Here is a 17,778-nt window from a genome sequence, read left to right on the forward strand (position 1 = left end):
GACCTTAGCCTTAAGTTTTTGTGCCTCCCCCTAACTGTGGTTGCTTGCTAACGTAAAGTTACCCTGAAGTTTTTTTTTTGTGCACATAAAGTGGTTCCTGTCGCACGTGTGAGGCACATGGAGCGTGCAGCAGTTAGACTTTAGCATCAAAACATAATTTGATGCCTCGGGAGCGTCACTGTTGGGAACATGTTGGGAACCCACCACAAAAACTGGCCCAACACCGTCGCCATGGTTTTTAAAGATGTGATGACAGAATCAAACTCAGTGTATTTGATTCAAATCAGTAGCATTTGTGTGCCCCCGTAATTAGATCACACCCACTGTTTGTGGTACCTTTTTATTCACATTGTCTTTAAATGTCAGAGAGCATCCATCAAACTAATAATATAGAGTGTCGAGGTTCACACATTGTGACTGAAGGTACAGACGGAGGAAATGGACAAACCTTGAGTGCGCTTACATTTTCGCGTATTACTAGCATTAGTAAAGTAATGTAGCCACTCCAGTTAAGTGATTTCTTAAAACAATAACTTAATGTGAAATGTGGATTGAAATATGAGAAAGTACGAATGGATGCATCTTGTTATTAGGCCTTGCTATTAAGATATTGATCTCATGAATGCACAAAATGTAACAAAGTACTGGAATGTGACCAAATTTCCTTAATGAGCTACAGAATTACGCCAGTTTCCTGTTCAGTTGAAATAATGGCAGTGAGGTGTGAGGCTGCCCCTTCCACTCAGTCTCAAAGACTTTTTCATTTTTATGATGCACTAAGGGAGTTAGCGCTCAAGGTTGAAGTTCCACCGCTTTATTGCAGGTGTCAAATACGATATCATTCTCTTTTATCGCCCATCATCAAGGAGGTAGCTACCCTGTGGCATTTAAAGCCATGCGGTGCAGAAGGAGAGCTGGGTAGCCTGGGGGTGGGGTGGGGGCTGCCTGGCATGAGGGAGCCACTGCGATAGTTATCTTTATTAGCTTGCACCACCCGCCGTCACACACACTGACACGTGCACGTTTAGGAATGGAAGCAAGTTCCTTAGTCAGCAAGGTGTGTACAGCACATATGCAGAAACATTGAAGGTAATGTTTTAGCTGATATATCAGGACTATAACGACCTATTTCACATCAGATGTTGATCAAGATCAGCCCGTGGGGGTCCCCTGATATCCAGGCTGCAAACACCTTAAATAAAATTCATGATTCATCTTTTCATCGTTTCAAGTCACAAGTTGGTAACAGAGTCCTCCAGCTGTAGGCAGAGAACTGCAACAGTTCTCTGATAAATGCACGAACTTTGCAGACAAACACTCAGAACCTATTAATATTTTGGCTTTGAATGAAGTTAGAGAATAAATACGAATTGGACTGCTGCTCACTAATGTCTCCATTAGTTTTGGTAATTGCAGAGAGTAAACTGGCCTAAATTTGAAGGTTCAGAGTTCTCTCATCAGCTCCATTTAGCATCTGTTCTGGAGCTTTTTGGCCAACACGGACTAGAAATCCTTAAAGTCCCTAAAGTGCTCTGACAAAACACCACATGATAAAATGTTGTGTTAACAAAGTGTTATTTTTTTGATGAGCTCCAAAATAGCTACTAAATGAACCTAGAGGTGAGGCGGTTTGGGCATTTAGGCAAAACTAGGTTGAAATTATTTCCGTTTCCAACTTTCCAGCCGCAAGTTTTCTCTCACTGTTAGAGGCTGATCGCCAAAACAATTTGTTTATGTGGTGATAAAATATCCAGCTGCTATTTTGCAAATCAATTTATCTTTGGAGACATTTTACCCCCCCCCAAAAAAACAACAACTAAAAACTCCAAGCATTTATCATTAAATGTTTCTGGGGTGTGTAGTTAAGGAAACGAACATTTGTCACTACTTGTAGGAATTGTTGGCCGAACTGTTTAATTGAGAGAAATGGGCAGTTTGTGCACTAATGAAAATAATTGCAGCTGCAGCTTCAAAATAATGACTTAAATGTCATTTGGACAACAGCTATGTGTAACTTCGTCACGTCTTTCCTCTTCTAAACTTTCCTTCAAAGCCTCGGTCAAACGAGACACCTTGCCTCACAAATCCCCAAATCAATACTGGACGCCCACGGTCTCTTGTTCTTCTGAAAACACTGTGGAAGGGAAAGAGGATCACTAACATTTCTGTAACCCTCCATGTCCTTCTGCCCGGCTTTCCATCCAGTCGGCCGCCTGCCTGCTGAGAGCAGCACTTTGGATGCCCGGTCAGGATGAGGCGCGCTGTTATCTCTCTGACATGAATCAGGGGAAGGGTTAGGCCCAGCCAGCTGAATTATTGGGAATATTAGGAAAGCAATTAGTAAAGCCCGTGGCCGACGCAGATTTAACGAGGTTAGAGTTACTGTCGCGCCGGGGGAGGTGGCAGACAGACGGAGACGAGGAGGGAGGGTTTAGATAAAGACGCTATCCACAGAGAGAGGAGTGCGCTGGTGCATTGAGAGCCCCGGTTCACAGCTTCCCCTCGGGGGTCTCCTTCCTCTTACACTGGCCCTACTGATGCCTGCTACTCCATTAATCACACTGATGTATCACAGTGGTCTGGGAAGCAGAGAAAAACAACACGACTGGATAACCTGTTGGCTCTCGTTCGTGTGTGTTTGTGTTTGGGGGGGGGGGGCTACAAACACTTGCATAAATCTGTCATCACCACAAGACAGAATCTTTAAGACTATTGAGGAAGATAGTTTGCCACCTACTGTATGTTAAACGATGTTCTAACTGCATCTAACAACGCAGATCATTTTGGTTCCTTGTTCTCAGCTGTCTTCCATATTTCTGCTCTTTCTTCTAAAATGTGTTGCTCATCTACAGGTACAGCCAATTCCGGCCGTCACTGGGCAAAAAGCAGGGTCCCGAATTTAAAATGTTTACTATTATTTCAAAGGTCCTCGTAGTCGGAGACAATGTTGTGCGTGTGACAATTTTAAAACAGTTGAGTAGCAACGGAAAATCAGTGCAGTCTATTGTGGTCAGGGGCTAAACGAACGTATCAGTGGCCCAGCTGTGAGCTGTGGTACTTAAACATTTAGATTCTGTGTGAAAGCGATAACGAATGCTGCAAATTTTCACAGCGTTTTTAAAAAAAGTGTGATGTTCTTTAATCAAAGGATCGTGATCGCAGTTGAGAAAATCTGCAACGGCAGCTTCGTCCCCTGATGGTTCGGACACTTTACATTGGGGGTCACTGATTTGATCTTCAAACACAACAGAGGTGAAGAAGGTTTAACGTGCTTCTGACCTTCTGGAAACCGACCTGGATAATCAAAAGAGCTCAAAAAGCACAAAAATGCCTTTGCAACCTGTTGACAGTGACGTTTGTGGATGAAGTAAATTTAAAACGTGTTTTGATCAGTGCACGTTTGTTCCACATGCCTCCATTGTCTTACAGATGCTACAGACGCAGATATACCCGAGCCTGGGCACGTACACCTGAAAATATCTGTATGGCTTGATAACACAAAGGTTAATTGAGAAAATGTTTTTTTGTGTGTGTGATTTGTGTAAACTGTGCCTTCAAACAAAAGTCTGAAAATGTTTAGAGGCTGTTCATTAACTCATGCAGTTTGGCTCATTTGTGCAGGTGAAAAACATTTTTTTCCCTCTCTGGCCTTTTCTTCTGAGGTCACACCACTGCTTGGATTGATGTTAAAATTAATCTTTTTTTCTTGGCATGTTCCTCTCTGGTATGAATACCAAAGACGGGAAATAATGGCAGAGTGCAGACAAATCCAAACTGCTTGATTCAGACTTGTTTGGAGTAGCTGCCGCCTCCTGAAAACACTAACTGCACAAGAATGTCAGTTTAACCAAGACTCACCTGCACATGTGACTATTTCCACTCTGGTTCACATCTGAGCGACTTTGTAAATGCGATTGCACCCTGTATCCCTCACCCTGGCAACACAGCACGTCCACATCCGCCCAAACAATCTGTGTGTGTGTGTGTGTGTGCGCGCTTTGTGCAGGTACTCTATTGATCGGCGCACGGACATGGACAGGGTGTTTAACGTCCATGCAGGCAACGGGTCAGTGTTCATCCTCAGGGAGCTGGACAGAGAAGAGAACGCCTGGCACAACATTTCCGTCATCGCCACAGAGTTCAGTAAGTGCATCAGCACATGGAGCCGACATTTCTGTTAACCCACTTCCTCTCACATTGCAAAGCAAATTGAATTTTTCTGAGCAGATACTAACCTCTGAATGTTGTTTGCTGAAGTAAAAAAAAAAGAGGGAAGGGAGTGAGGGTTGTAGACCCACACACATTCAGTTCACCCGTCATTGGCTGTTGTTTGTGTACAAAGTACAAACTCCCCAAAAGTAGCAGGGGCCCTCGTTCACCTTTAAGTGCAGAAAGAACCGGGCCTGAACATTTTACTTCTATTCTAACTTATCTGCTGATTACAAGTATTTACAACACCGAAAGAAATAGGACTCGGTAAAACTACGATCACTGCTAAAGTTTGTCTTTCTGTCAAATTCTAAACATACAACAGTTGTATGTGGAGATAAGAAGTACTCACGTGTGTATCAGTGTAGTAATAACCTGCTGCATGTAAAGGTCCTGCATTCAAAAAAATACTTTATCACTTTAATGTTGCAACTGGTAATGATGGAGCTTAAGCCGATGGTAAAAACCAGTAGGTACCAGTAGTACCTGCTGGGTAGCTTGTGAATGACACAAAAACACTGGAAGCTGTATGATTATTGCATTTTGTTTTCATTCTTTTCAAAAGTAGTGGAGGAAAAATCCAATGTTTGCCTCTCAAATGTAGTGAGATCAGAAGTCACAAAAGGGGAAATTCTCAAGTAGAAATATCTCAGAATGGCCCTTTGGTACAGTCCTTAACTAAATGTACTTCACACTTACTCAAAATAAGCAACAAAGTAAAGCTACTGCCAGTGACGAACTTACAAACCAAACAAAAAGGCGAAGTAGGATGAAGTGTAATAAAAAACATGTCTGCAGTAAAGAGCTGCTCACGCTTCAGCGACACTGAGCAGACGATAAGTGATAATAAGCTCAGTGTTTTTAACAGCCTTTCGTTTTTCCTTCTGGCCATTATTTGACATGAAAGCTTTTGTTTAATTAATTGTTAAAATGCAATTACATTATTTAAACAACATACATGACTTCAGCAAATATAAAAAGATGACACACACCATACTGGTTTTTCTTCAATTTATTTATTTACAGCATTAGTTTACTTTGAAACAAAGCCCCACATGTACTATGGTAGAAATATGTCAGGAAAATGAACAACTGCTGGTGTAAATTCATGGCGTCCACCTCTGTGTTTGTTAGACAACCCCCGACAGACCAGTCGTGTGCCGGTTTACGTCAGAGTGCTGGACATCAACGACAACGCTCCCACATTTGCCACCAATTATGAGACGTTTGTGTGTGAGAATGCAAAGGCAAATCAGGTTGGTATCACAAAGACAGGTAGGATTATCTGCCGGTTTAGTGGCAGTTAGGATAAGTCATGCAACTTGGGGACCTTTTGCTGCATAGGCTCATGTACATGGGGGAGAAACAGGAGTTTCAAAATACATGTAAGATTAAAGTCAAAACAAACAGCTGTATCATAGACTGTGAGTGTGAATGGTTGTCAGTCTGTCTGTGTATGTGTCTCTGTGTCGGCCCTGAGATACAGGAGACCTGTCCAGGTTGTAGCCGCCGGCCGCCCAGCGACAGCTGGGATAAGCCGTTAAGATAATGGAGGGATTATCTACTGATGCATTAATGTGTAATGTTGCAGCTGGTCAATGTGATGCTACTTTATAAGCTGTGTCATAGCTTAACTCCCAATATTATTACATGTGTTACATTAATATGTTATATTAGTAGTGAATGCTCAATGTAATTAAGAAGTGTCGTATGAACTGAAGACTAGCAATGTTTAATGTGTTTGCATCAGCAACACTGCTGGTGCCAAATTCTACTTGAACTTTTTACATCAGCAAAGAAGCTAATATAAACATTAACATGTCGTTACTGGATCTTTGGTTTTTACAGAATTAAAAACCTAATAAAACGAAAGTATTAGGTTCTTAAATTTGATGTTGCAAGAGGAAATTGAAAGCTTGAGATGCTTTTTGCTTCGTTGAGTTAAGTCATTTTTAAGGCACTCTGTTGTAGTAGTAGAGTGTACTAATATGAGGTAAAGGTGTACTTTAGTACTGCAATACATTTTAGTTTGATACTTTCTTTAAGTTTAGTTACTAATAACTTTTCTAAAATATACAAATTAATATGACACAAGACTTGACATTTACAAGCTGCTTAGTAGTTTACAGGCTAATTAAAGAGACCCTCCCTTTAATAGCAGCAACTTTAAAATGACATACAATGAATGCATCCATATTTATCCCCCAATTAAAATGTGTATGAGTAACACACCCACATCTGTTTCAGAGGATACAAACTGTGAGCGCCACGGATCCTGACGAGCCGCTCGTCGGACACCGCTTCTTCTTCAGTCTTGCACAGGAGGCTGCTGGGAAGGCTAACTTCTCCGTCCGGGACAACAAAGGTGAGGCACTGCTACCTGCGCTGTGATGTATCGACGTATTACGATGTAGTTTTATTTTTTAGCACCGGCCAAATGAAACTTAAAGCAGAGTTTATTGAAACATTTATTCTGGGTTATCGATTGCTGCATAGTAACTTGACATTGTCTTGTTTTCAGACAACACAGCCTGGATCCTCACACGGAGGAACAGCTACAACAGTCTGCAGAAGAGCATCTACCACGTGCCTGTGGTCATATCTGACGGCGAGTTCCCTATGCAAAGCAGCACCAACACGCTGACCATCAGAGTGTGCACCTGTGACCGGGAGGGCAACATGAAGCTGTGCAATGCCGAGGCGCTGACGGCGAGGGCAGGACTCAGCACGGGAGCCTTGGTGGCCATCCTGCTTTGTGTCATCATTCTGCTCAGTGAGTGCTGGCCGCAAGAAAACTACCCAAACTGCACCTGCAGCTCCCGTGTTAAACATTTGTTGTTCAAATTAAGCTTCAATCAGCCCCTGAAAATGAGATTTATCACTTCCTGCAGTTGGATGATTCTAACAGTGACCACAGCTGACATGTTAATCTGAGCTGAGCAGCAAAGATCTACAGTGTCTGTGCTTTGCTGCAAGCACATTTTCTGCTTTACGATGAAAAGACGGGTGCTTTTTATTTTTTTAACTTAAATTGCCGACCTGGTGCTGCCTTAAGTAGTGATATAGTGGTGCAGCTGCAATAGCTTAGGGAACATCATTACCAGTCCTTTCAGTCCTAACATAGTACAGATGCTCCTGTTGTTGTAGCCCTCTCTGCCCATACAAAGAGCTTTTTCACTCAAATCATATTAAAATAGTAACAATATGTCCTCTACAAGATAAAATATCAATGGAGGTTTAATTTCTGGAGACTGGAAAACAACTGCACCAAGACTTGTAAGAAAACCAGCTTTAGGATCAAAGAGAAATGATGTTCTATTTTCCACCGCGAGCCTACGTAGCAAGAGGGCTTTTGAAAGTTATTAATTAGTTCCATGTTTGACTTGAGTATGGGGGGGGTTCACATCCATCATTTGAATGTCACACTGCTACATATTGGTAAGATAAGTCCTGTTTCTAGAGACAACACAATGTACTTTACTGTCCTGTTCAACTGCATTCTGTTGTGATCTTGAGCAGTGGCCCTGCAGAGCAAAAATACATAATGCATCCTTGTGGTAGCAGAGCCTGTTCTACAAAGTCCCTGAACATCAGTGGACGCATGCAACATCAACAGTTCCCCCTGGACAGTCACTGGCCTTCAGATCAAGGAGAGGTAGCAAAGAAACAATGGCAAAAAGTCACCAAACTCTGTTATTTGTTCCCTTTGTTTTTCTTCTCCATGCAGTGATCGTGGTGATGTTTGCTGCCCTGAGGAGGCAGAGGAAGAAGGAGCCTCTGATCATCTCCAAAGAGGATGTCAGAGACAACGTCGTCAGCTACAACGACGAAGGGGGCGGAGAGGAGGACACTCAAGCCTTTGATATCGGCACGCTGCGCAACCCGGAGGCCATCGAGGAGAGCAAGCAGCGGAGGGACATCGTCCCGGAGGCCTTCTACCCTCCCGTCCGAAGGCCTGTGCTTCCCCCGACTCGGGACAATAACGGGGACGTGAGAGACTTCATCAACCAGAGGCTCCAGGACAACGACAGCGACCCGACAGCACCGCCTTACGACTCCTTGGCCACCTACGCGTACGAGGGCAACGGCTCCGTGGCGGAGTCCCTCAGCTCCCTCGAGTCAGTGACCACAGAAGGGGACCACGACTACAACTACCTGAGTGAGTGGGGACCCCGCTTTAAGAAACTGGCAGACATGTATGGGGGCGACGACAGCGACAGAGATTCCTAACGAGAGCCTGGCAACACACACACACACGCACAGGAGAGAGGGGCGAAATTTACATGTGTTTAAAACTTTCGGGCAAATTCTGCTGCAAGCGTGGTGAGAAACAATGGCTGAAGGACCAAGACACAGGAGCACAGTCTTTCCAAGTGCTACTTCAGCGCCGTGGATCCCCATTCACCACACGTAGGCTTTGTGTGTCCAGTCAGTGTTAGTTGCGTTTCTGGGCACAGTGGCAAGAGACTTTTTATGTGTACTGTGTATGGGGTGTACTCTGAGGCCCAAATATATCTATACCGATATTTTCGTTTTGTTTTTCCAAAGCTGCCTGTGATGGACACATTCACCATGCAGTTTTGTAAACCAACAGATATGCCTATGTATTTTTCAGTGTTTCCGGGACAAAAACATGCTGCGAATAGTGAGTTGTATCTTAGCTTGTGTACATTCGGTCATATGACACAATGCGCTGTACAGTTGTTTTGTTTTTTTAGGGATTTCTACCATCCCAACGGTTCCCGGCTTTCAGCAATGGCTGCCTCCCATTAGCCACTTCTGTCGAAGTTTGAGCCACGAGTGCCAGAGAACAATGGCATTGTTTAATGGAAGAGCTAAACAACTTCAGAACCTGTGTTTTAGTTGTGGCTCATTGCTGTTGACGACAAGTGGCTAATGTTCGCGAAGCTGTGGCACCGGACCGTGGGATTTACGGCCACAACAAATACTCACAAACACAACAGTTTGTCATTTTTGCAGTATCTGATTTTCATCTCCCACAGCTCTGAGCACTTGCTGTGAGGTGAGGCGAGATACCAAATATTTCTTTATTGAGCTGAATGTCGTCAAATCCATTTTTCTCGGTGCAGCCAACTCTTAGGCTGAAAAATGACAAAGTAGTGTTATTTTCTGTGCTACGTTTGATAAAAATTCACCAATCTGATGCTCCTGGCAAATACTACTCTTGTCTGACTTTTTTTTATTGCCCCTGTTGACTGCAGAAACTTTAAATGTGCTGCATGTTGGAGGATCAGTAAGTCATAGTCACATTAACTCCCTGTGCTGAAAAGATGCCACCAAGCTTGAAACGGCATCAAATTAGATTAGATGCAACATCTCGTGGACAGTTCCTATTAAAATTTATCATGCAATTTCATTTTCTTCCTCTAAATTTTATCTGTTGAGGTGATTAAGAAAAACTGGATTTGAGCATTTGAATCAATATTACCAAGCAGTAAAAAAAATTACACTGTCCATCTCTATGGCTTTAATACTTCGGAGTTACAGTAAAGTGAAGATAAAATCTACTGTAAATGACAGTTTAAATGTGCGTCTTGACCCATAGCATTAAAAAAATGTAAGTAAAATAGGAATTTCCTTACTGTAAATTCTTCGTTGTGTGTCCTGAGAAGGGCTCTTTCCTGCACAGTGGAATGTAATCAGTTCCTCCTTTTGGTATTGCTGCAGCTGAAACTATGAATTTTGCAGCTAAACAATAAAAATAATAATCATAGCAACACAATTGATGACATTTTTAGATGATGAAGTTAGCTAAAACCGTTGCAATATTCTCTGTATAATACATTAAAAATCAAGGGCAGCTTGTTCTAGTCAGAAAAAAACCTCACTGCTCTGAATGTTCTATGTACCACGTAGTTCTTCATGCAAACAGCCTCTTACCACTCACCTTCTTTAATATAACTCACCTTGATTCTTTCAACAACCTCTGTCACTGATTTTTCTGCTGTAAAAAAATAAAAAAGTGAAGCAGTTCAAACCCCGTTTTCATGCAGTACATCTGGGAATTGCCTTGCTATTAATTGTCTTCAGCAGTACTTTCTGCAGAAATCAGGTATTTCTTCTCCTCTTGTTGCAAATGGACACACCGTTTGCATTTGAGCCTGGGTTTTACTTTAAGACCACACCAAGATGCACCACAGAGTAAGCTCTCATCAGCAGCTCTGTACCTGTGAGACATTCAAGCACAATACATAGTTTGGGTTAAATTGGCTGAAAAGTTTCAGTTTTGCCATCGCAAATTCCTGGAGGGGCTGTGCAATTATTGAACATAGCAGTTCGGTTACAGAATACCAGTGTTTTCCTTTAAAAATCCTCTTATTTCTGGGCTCTGGTCCCTGCCTTTCATCACATGTACTGTATGTAGGGCTGAACATGAAGCCAGTCCAAGTGTTCAGGCTTTACCCAACTGATTTCCTGTGGGACAAAAAGCCTTTTCCATAAAGATGCTTATCAATGGGCTCCTGACCTTTGAGTGGTGTGGAATAAGGTTCTTAAACCCAGAGGTGTGTCCTCAGCTCGGAGAGAAGGTCAAACCATTATCCTGCAGCGAGAACACGATTAAAGTTTAAATGTGATTTAGAAAACAAAGAATTAAAAAAAACTAAAACCAAAAAAAAAAAAAAAAATCCAAAACACAGCAATATTGTTAAATTAAATTAGGGCCTTCTAACTGCTTTGAAATGAAAAAAATAAATAAATAAAAAATGCAGAATAATATCAACAGGGAAAAACAGGGCAGCTAAAACAAGCTCTGCCCTCACTTTAGGAAAAGGCCAACCTGAGAAGAGGATGACATTTATCAAGCATTTGAAACTGTAATAACTAAACACAACAGCCTAACTGCCATCGTGCGGCTTTCTCTTTGTTCTCTGAATCAAGCTTGACATCAGTGACGCCGCAGCACATCAAACAGTCCAACTGATAACACAGAGGTTCAGAAATGTCTTTATGCTCAGACGTTGTACACACACACACACACACACGCTCACTCTCTCGCCTCCTTGTTTTGTTCATTACCCTGTTGTCGGGGCTCCCATTATGTAAGTGTCCGTTTCAGACTGTGGCAACGTAGCCATGATAAGCACCTAATGAGTTTTAAAACCCTTCAGTGTAAGAAAACTGCCTCAAGGTACAACGTGAGGTATCACATGGAAATCAACATGACAGCAGGACTCACCGAAAGCATCTTTTCCTTCAGTCTTCACCATTCTCTGTCTTCATGCAGGTGGTCAGCATATCGCCATTTCCAATACGTGCTTGTGTTTTCCTATGGAGAGTGTAATTGCTTCCAAGCTTTGGCGCCATTCTCGGCAAGATAACAGAATGATGTTGCACATTGTAACGTACTGCACCGCCAAGTCTTGTTTTTGTTTTTTTGGTTTAAAGTTGAGGCGACTCGATGGTGATGATGTCCTCCTGATGTCCTCCTCCAAGTTACAATAGGTCTGTGGTTGTTGATGTGTAGACACAGTCGGCCTTGGTGCTCAACCCTCTACTACGGTACATTATGTTGGTGACAATGTGATCGAGCAGTTGAGTTTTGTCAATGTAGAACCAATCTGACAGGTTGTGGTAGTGTTAAGGGCCCTACATCACCGGCCATTCATCAATCTGCTTTGTAAAACGTGATCTTTTGTACTGAATATTTATATGACACAATTAAATATCTTTAAAAATCAGCCTCTCGTTTTCTTTGTGTGATTTTCTGCTAAAAATAATATTCACAGATTTGCAATTTAGCAGGTTTATGTTGGACTCACTCTTTTCGTCCCTCTAGTTATGGAGGAACATTTAACTGTTATCTGAAATGTGATACCAGCCACAGGCTAACATCCTCACAGGTGTGTGTATGTATTATCTACAATAAATCTCAGTACAGAAGACTCAACTCCTCGTGTCAGATAGTTATTAATATGACGGTCCTCGTAAAATAGCTGAATCCAGAGGCTACCGAGCTGAGGAAATTGTTAATTAGACAATCTATAATTAAGATCTGCTAGACAGCCAATGAGATTTGAAGAAAGGTTAAAAACGAGAGGGGGGGTGAAATACTTTTGATTATTGGGGAATGAGTGACAGACGGGAGACAATTGGTGACACTGAATATAACTGACTCAAGCCTTTGTCTGAGGCAGGTTACGATTCCAATAAGATCAAAGAGATTTAGCAATATTAGCTTTGCTAGTTTATTTAACATTTCATTTCGTATTTTAAAAACTCTTTTTGTGACATTTTACGGTTGCATGGCGAGCTCCTTCAGTGGCTGTGGAGTTAAAAGCTAAAACATTTAAATATCAGACAGCTAACATGCACATAAGACAACTTAAGGCCACTTTTGCCGATGCTACAGTACGACAGTGTAAAAACAGCTTTTCTCATTGTGTTTGTCCCAGTTCAAAGTCATGGTCAAAATTCTGACTTTCCTTCATTGGAATTTAAAAGTCCAGAGTCCCACCAAAGTTCATGTACAACCTAAACTATCAAAGCACTTCTATTTGTCCACCTCACTCCTGGATGGCTGCCACTTCTGCAGACAGGGCTCCTTAGTGTGGACGCCGTTCCCGGTCGGCCCGCCCATAAAACGATGCTGTCACTTCCTGCCTTCCTCCGCCTCGTCTGTCTCCTTCTCCTGCCGCTCCCGCTCCCGTCTCATCTCTTTCAGCTCTTGTCTGTATTTCCGCTCGATGAAGCGCTTCTGATGAGCCATCTGTGGGAAGTTATCTGGTATGCGGAGAGGCAGAGTGGGAAACAGAGAGAAGCCGACCAAGGAGAACAGATAAAGAGAGAGACACAGAGGCAGGGTGTGAAGAGACAAGGTCAGTTTCCAACTGGGCGAGGACAGCAATTTAGGGCTCAAATTGCACCGACTATAGTTTTCATAGCAAGTGTCACGCTGTCACTTTGGTCGAATGAGCGAAAATGTTTCAGGCAGTATTGCAGTTAAATTGCCCTCGTGTTGTTATTTCATTAATAATGATGAAGTAACAAGAAATTAGACAGGCCTTGTTTGGTTTCAGCACAATGACTATGAGATCTGATAACATAATTACAAGTGAACATTTCTAAATGAGATCTGTAATAAGATGGCGTAGCACATAAAAATAAACGGATACAAGCCGACAGCATGTTATCACATAGGCAGCAGGCAGAATAAGTGAAGGACTCGTTTTTACTGAAACCGGATGATGTTTAAAAGTTGTTCAAAACTCGCACATAATGCAGAACTACGTCAGAGCTCTTTCGTGGCTGGAAAATGCTACTAGTTGGCGTCCAACCAGTAAACTGTAGAGAAACATGAATGTAGCATTGGCTACATCAGCCGTTAGTTTCTAAATAGAACTTTTGAGGCCCCAGTGTGGGTTTCCTTCTCCCTGCCAACTTGGCTGCAGACTCAAAACCCAAATTCTGGCAAATATGGAGGGAGCCTGCGTGGATGTGAGGAGGGTGGATGAAAGTGGCAATAATAACGACTGAATCTGATGGGCTGCGACTTCTGTCAGTCAAGAAAACGATCAAACTATTTCGAGCAGAGACAGACGTCTGGCATCTCCAAACTGTGAATCCAACTATTAATTCATATTAAAAATATGAAGTTCAATATATATATTAAACTATTTAGCCACCAGTATTTAAATCCAAACATTTGCTGATGCTCAGGCACGTGAAACAGTTCCTTTTAAGCCAACATCTACTCTGTGAAAAGTTGCTAACACTTTAGATCAGGTTGAGTACGGTGAACTTACTGAGTACTTATTAGTAACAACAGTGTACCGACACAGTACCTATGGATACATATTTGTTGATAACAATAAGCAAACTTTGGGGAATAACAGGGTAACAAGATGATAATAATGAAAATACCTACAGTGTCAGTATTTTGGAGTTAAGGAGCACTTACGTAAAAAAGTCCGTAAGTGTAAATACTTGCAGTGTAATTACCGATAAGAAGAGTGTGAGACTTCAAAACTTTACTTTGAAATTCAGCCCTACTGTATAACAACAGGTAACATAGGGGTTTAGATTTATTAACGTTTTAAGAGAAAAGAGGCAGCATTTATCAATAAGTTGTTAACAATACTAAAGTTCAACTGATTGGTTTTCCTTGCAATTAAATTAAAGGCAATAAAAATAATGATTTTCTGAAAAATGCAATACATCTAAAGCCACATAACATCTGGACATAGCGACTTAGGTTGTTTTGTTCAGAAACTACAAACAACACCACTAAAGTCGCACATTTGAGTAGCTGGAAACAAATGTTATAAATGGAGCAGCTGCTATTATTAATCAGCTAATAGTTTTAGGTCCAGGTGCAGCCAACATTTTTCATTATTGAGCAATCTTTTCATAATTATTTGAATTGATTTTTAAGTGGTTATTCCTTTATTCTGTAAAATCTAACAAATACAAAAACACGTTAACGAAAAGTTAAGAAAGTCCACAGTGACCTCCTCAGATGTTTCCTGCTCAGCCAATAGTCCAAATATATTCAACGTACGACGACATTAAACCAACAGAAGCTGGGACTTCCATGCATGTATGGCACATGAATAATTAATCGATTATGAAAAGAGTTGCCGATAATTTTCCCTCGGTCATCTAATCAATTAATTGACTCACGGGTTCAGTCCTAGTTAAATTGCAGAATCATTTCCTAACTCAACAGGGAGCACTAAATCCTCTAATTTAGGTGAAAAATTAAAAATTACCAAATGTGGAGATAAATAAGCTGCCTTTAGTTTTCAGCCATGACAGTGGGAGCTTAATTCGATGACCCACCAGGCAGCACCGTCTGTAATTTTGATATTCATAGCTTGGGTAATTTTCCATTAAGTGTTTACATTAGTGGGTCTACCCACTGCACACTTTAATTTAAAATAGCATGCATGACAGCTGCCCGGTGGTTAGTGTCAACTTGCTGAGACACAAATCTGACTGTGCAGCTTTTCCGGTCACTGAACATGACCATGCAGACGCAGACAAATTAGATCCCCGGTACCTTTTCCCACAGAAGTTTTGAAGTCAGTCTGTGATGGAAAACGAAGGGCTGCACAATCATCTATATCTGAATCAAATGGAAAAGCCTTTTTGTGAGGGCTTTACTATACACAAGTGTCATTTGTTAGTGTTTGAACATTTATATATATTTAATTATTCTGGCTCTGTACTTCAGCGTGCTGAATTTGAAATGAGAGGTGAGGTAAGAACACGGCCTTTCAGCTTGACGTGACTCCAAAAAGGACCAAAATATGGTTAAAGTGACATAAGCTAAAGTAATCATGTCTGATTTTTTTTTTGTCAAATCTTTACTGAAGACCCACAGACCTCAGCAGCTGTGTTATAAACTACTGGCTCACAGAAACCTTCTTATTGTGTTTGGCTGGATGCATGGGATCATTTTCCCGCTTCACTGACCCACATAGAGTAAGGTTGAAAATGTCTACATTGTTTGCGCACTGTATGGATTATAAGCACTTTAACCTGTCACAGTTTCATTTCAAGTCCAGGAAGCTGCAGTACAGAGGCAAAACAACAGATGTGTCACTAAATACTTAGGGCCACGCTGTATCATGGGCAGATAGTGTATATTATCCTCCGATAAATGGGAAAATTTAATTATTACTATTGTCCACACAGTGGTCCCACAGCTGATAATATGGCACCTTAGGGTTTGAGCCAACTATTCTACTATCTGGTGTGGATATTAAAGCTTTCCGGAAATGTCCGCCATCCCACTGCTGCAGACCCACATCCACGGTGGGAAAACCACCACAGCTTAGGCGAAGTAAAAATGGGCCTCGCACGTTGGAGCGACACATTATCCATCTGGATTGTGCCGGACGCCCTCTCTGGTGCCGATAAGCACTTAGCAAATTAGTTGGAAAACACATCAGTCCAACAGTTTAGGTAAAGAATGTCTCATCCAGTGTCTAATAAAGACTCACAGCCAGAAACACTTTGTGTGTTTTCTGTGTTAAATGTGGTGCTAAAATAATTACTGACAGAATGTTTTTGGATTAAAAATCCAATAATGTATTTATTTCCAGCGTCTTACATGCAAAGATTTTTTGGTTTTCCACTATTGTACAATAAAGATCTTTGGGTTTTAGACTGCTGGTCAGACAAGAATGCATTTAATTTTTGAGCTGTAGGAACGAGTGAGAGTTATTTTTCACAATATTTAAGTCACGTCATAATGTCAACACTACATTTGACTCAGTCTGGGCCTAAGAACAACTACTTTTTTCACTGATGGAGAGAGTGGCCATGAGCATCTACAGGAAATCTAATCATTTGCTTGTCTGCAATCAGACTTCAAGCAAAAAAATGATAATTCATGTGTGTTTGCAAACACAAGATGCATTATTCTCCTTGTAATTTGACACAGGAACAGAGGAAAAGTGCGAGATATTGCAAACGACCTATTAAATAAGAGAAGGATCGAATTTGTTAAAAAAAAAAATGTAAAAAATAAAAAATCCTTAAGAAAAAAGAAAAAACTTCCAGAGGGAAATTTGAGATGAACACACATGCAAGCACAGAAAACTTATTTCAATATGCTTGCAGTGAGTAAGCAACACTTGGAGAGAAAACTACATATTGCAGTTAAAATATGGAAATCACCAGCATTTTTCCGTGGGAGATGAGTTGAGAGGGGGAAAAAAAAACCCCCAGCTTTGACCAGTTACATTGTTTATCATGCGCCACAAGAGCCGCATCAATGAAAAGGCTTGCTGAAAAAGAGGCAAGGCCTTTTATTTCAGTTCTGTTGGGCATCGAAAAGACATATTGAGAATTCTCATCTGTCCAGCATCCTGGGGAAAAGCGCCTTTGAGAAACAGCACGCTCAGCATACTGATTACCTCTGCTTAAGGTGTTAACACACTTAGCTCGACTCAGGTCTTTTGTTTATCGACAATGCAGTAAATTCCACTCAAGGACAGAGGTTGCATTCTTGAGATCTGGGCTGTATCTGCCTTTGTTGCAGCGCTGGCAGTCGGGGCGCCTCGGCAACAAGGCGGCCCGTTGTGCCCGCCAACGGCAGCGCTGAAATGCGCGCTCACACACAGGCTTGATGTGGAATCTGTGATGAGGGATCAGCTACCCTTTCATGGGCACGAGAACATCCAGTGTCCTTTCGCTCAGACGTTCCCCATTCAGCCGAAAGCTCGGGCTGTGAGATGACTCCACAAAAGACGGTGTCGCCTGAGTCTATCACGTAGAACTCGTGCGCGTCACATCGGTCTGACAAGCCAATAGTGCGCTCGCATCGTGGTGCAGTTGAAGGAATTTCCCTGCCATGCCAAAGGGCAAACAATAGAGATCCTGCATACTGTATTTTACTTTGCTTCTATCCATCCGACGCTTTTATCCGGAGATTAAGGGCTTTAGAGAAAGCTGAGGAAAGACTCCCCTTCGAGCTACTAGCCAGATCGAGGCTCCTTCTCTTATTCAACAGATATTGCATTGTTTGAGAAACAAGCCGCTGTGAGGAAGCTGAAAAAATGAGAAGCAAGAGTTTGGGAGTGGGGGGTGAATCTTAGAGAT

At 41.8% G+C, this 17,778-nt stretch overlaps 2 protein-coding genes across 5 annotated transcripts in view; one reads left to right on the plus strand and one right to left on the minus strand.

Moving 5' to 3' along the window:
* LOC137104526 (cadherin-6-like) overlaps positions 1-11,909 on the plus strand; it is a 58,824-nt gene extending 46,915 nt beyond the window's left edge. For both annotated transcript variants that reach the window (XM_067485829.1, XM_067485830.1), the window contains 5 exons: positions 4,007-4,143; positions 5,344-5,465; positions 6,457-6,574; positions 6,731-6,982; positions 7,937-11,909. In XM_067485829.1, coding sequence (XP_067341930.1) covers positions 4,007-4,143; positions 5,344-5,465; positions 6,457-6,574; positions 6,731-6,982; positions 7,937-8,439 — 1,132 coding nt within the window. In that variant the 3' untranslated portion in view covers positions 8,440-11,909. The remainder of the gene's footprint in view (positions 1-4,006; positions 4,144-5,343; positions 5,466-6,456; positions 6,575-6,730; positions 6,983-7,936) is intronic.
* A 341-nt stretch (positions 11,910-12,250) lies between these two features.
* Positions 12,251-17,778, minus strand: part of drosha (drosha ribonuclease III) — an 83,859-nt gene continuing 78,331 nt past the window's right edge. For all 3 annotated transcript variants that reach the window (XM_067485828.1, XM_067485826.1, XM_067485827.1), the window contains exon 32: positions 12,251-12,951. In XM_067485828.1, coding sequence (XP_067341929.1) covers positions 12,821-12,951 — 131 coding nt within the window. In that variant the 3' untranslated portion in view covers positions 12,251-12,820. The remainder of the gene's footprint in view (positions 12,952-17,778) is intronic.

The sequence above is a fragment of the Channa argus genome, chromosome 19 (genome assembly GCF_033026475.1).
Source record: "Channa argus isolate prfri chromosome 19, Channa argus male v1.0, whole genome shotgun sequence".
NCBI lineage: Eukaryota > Metazoa > Chordata > Actinopteri > Anabantiformes > Channidae > Channa > Channa argus.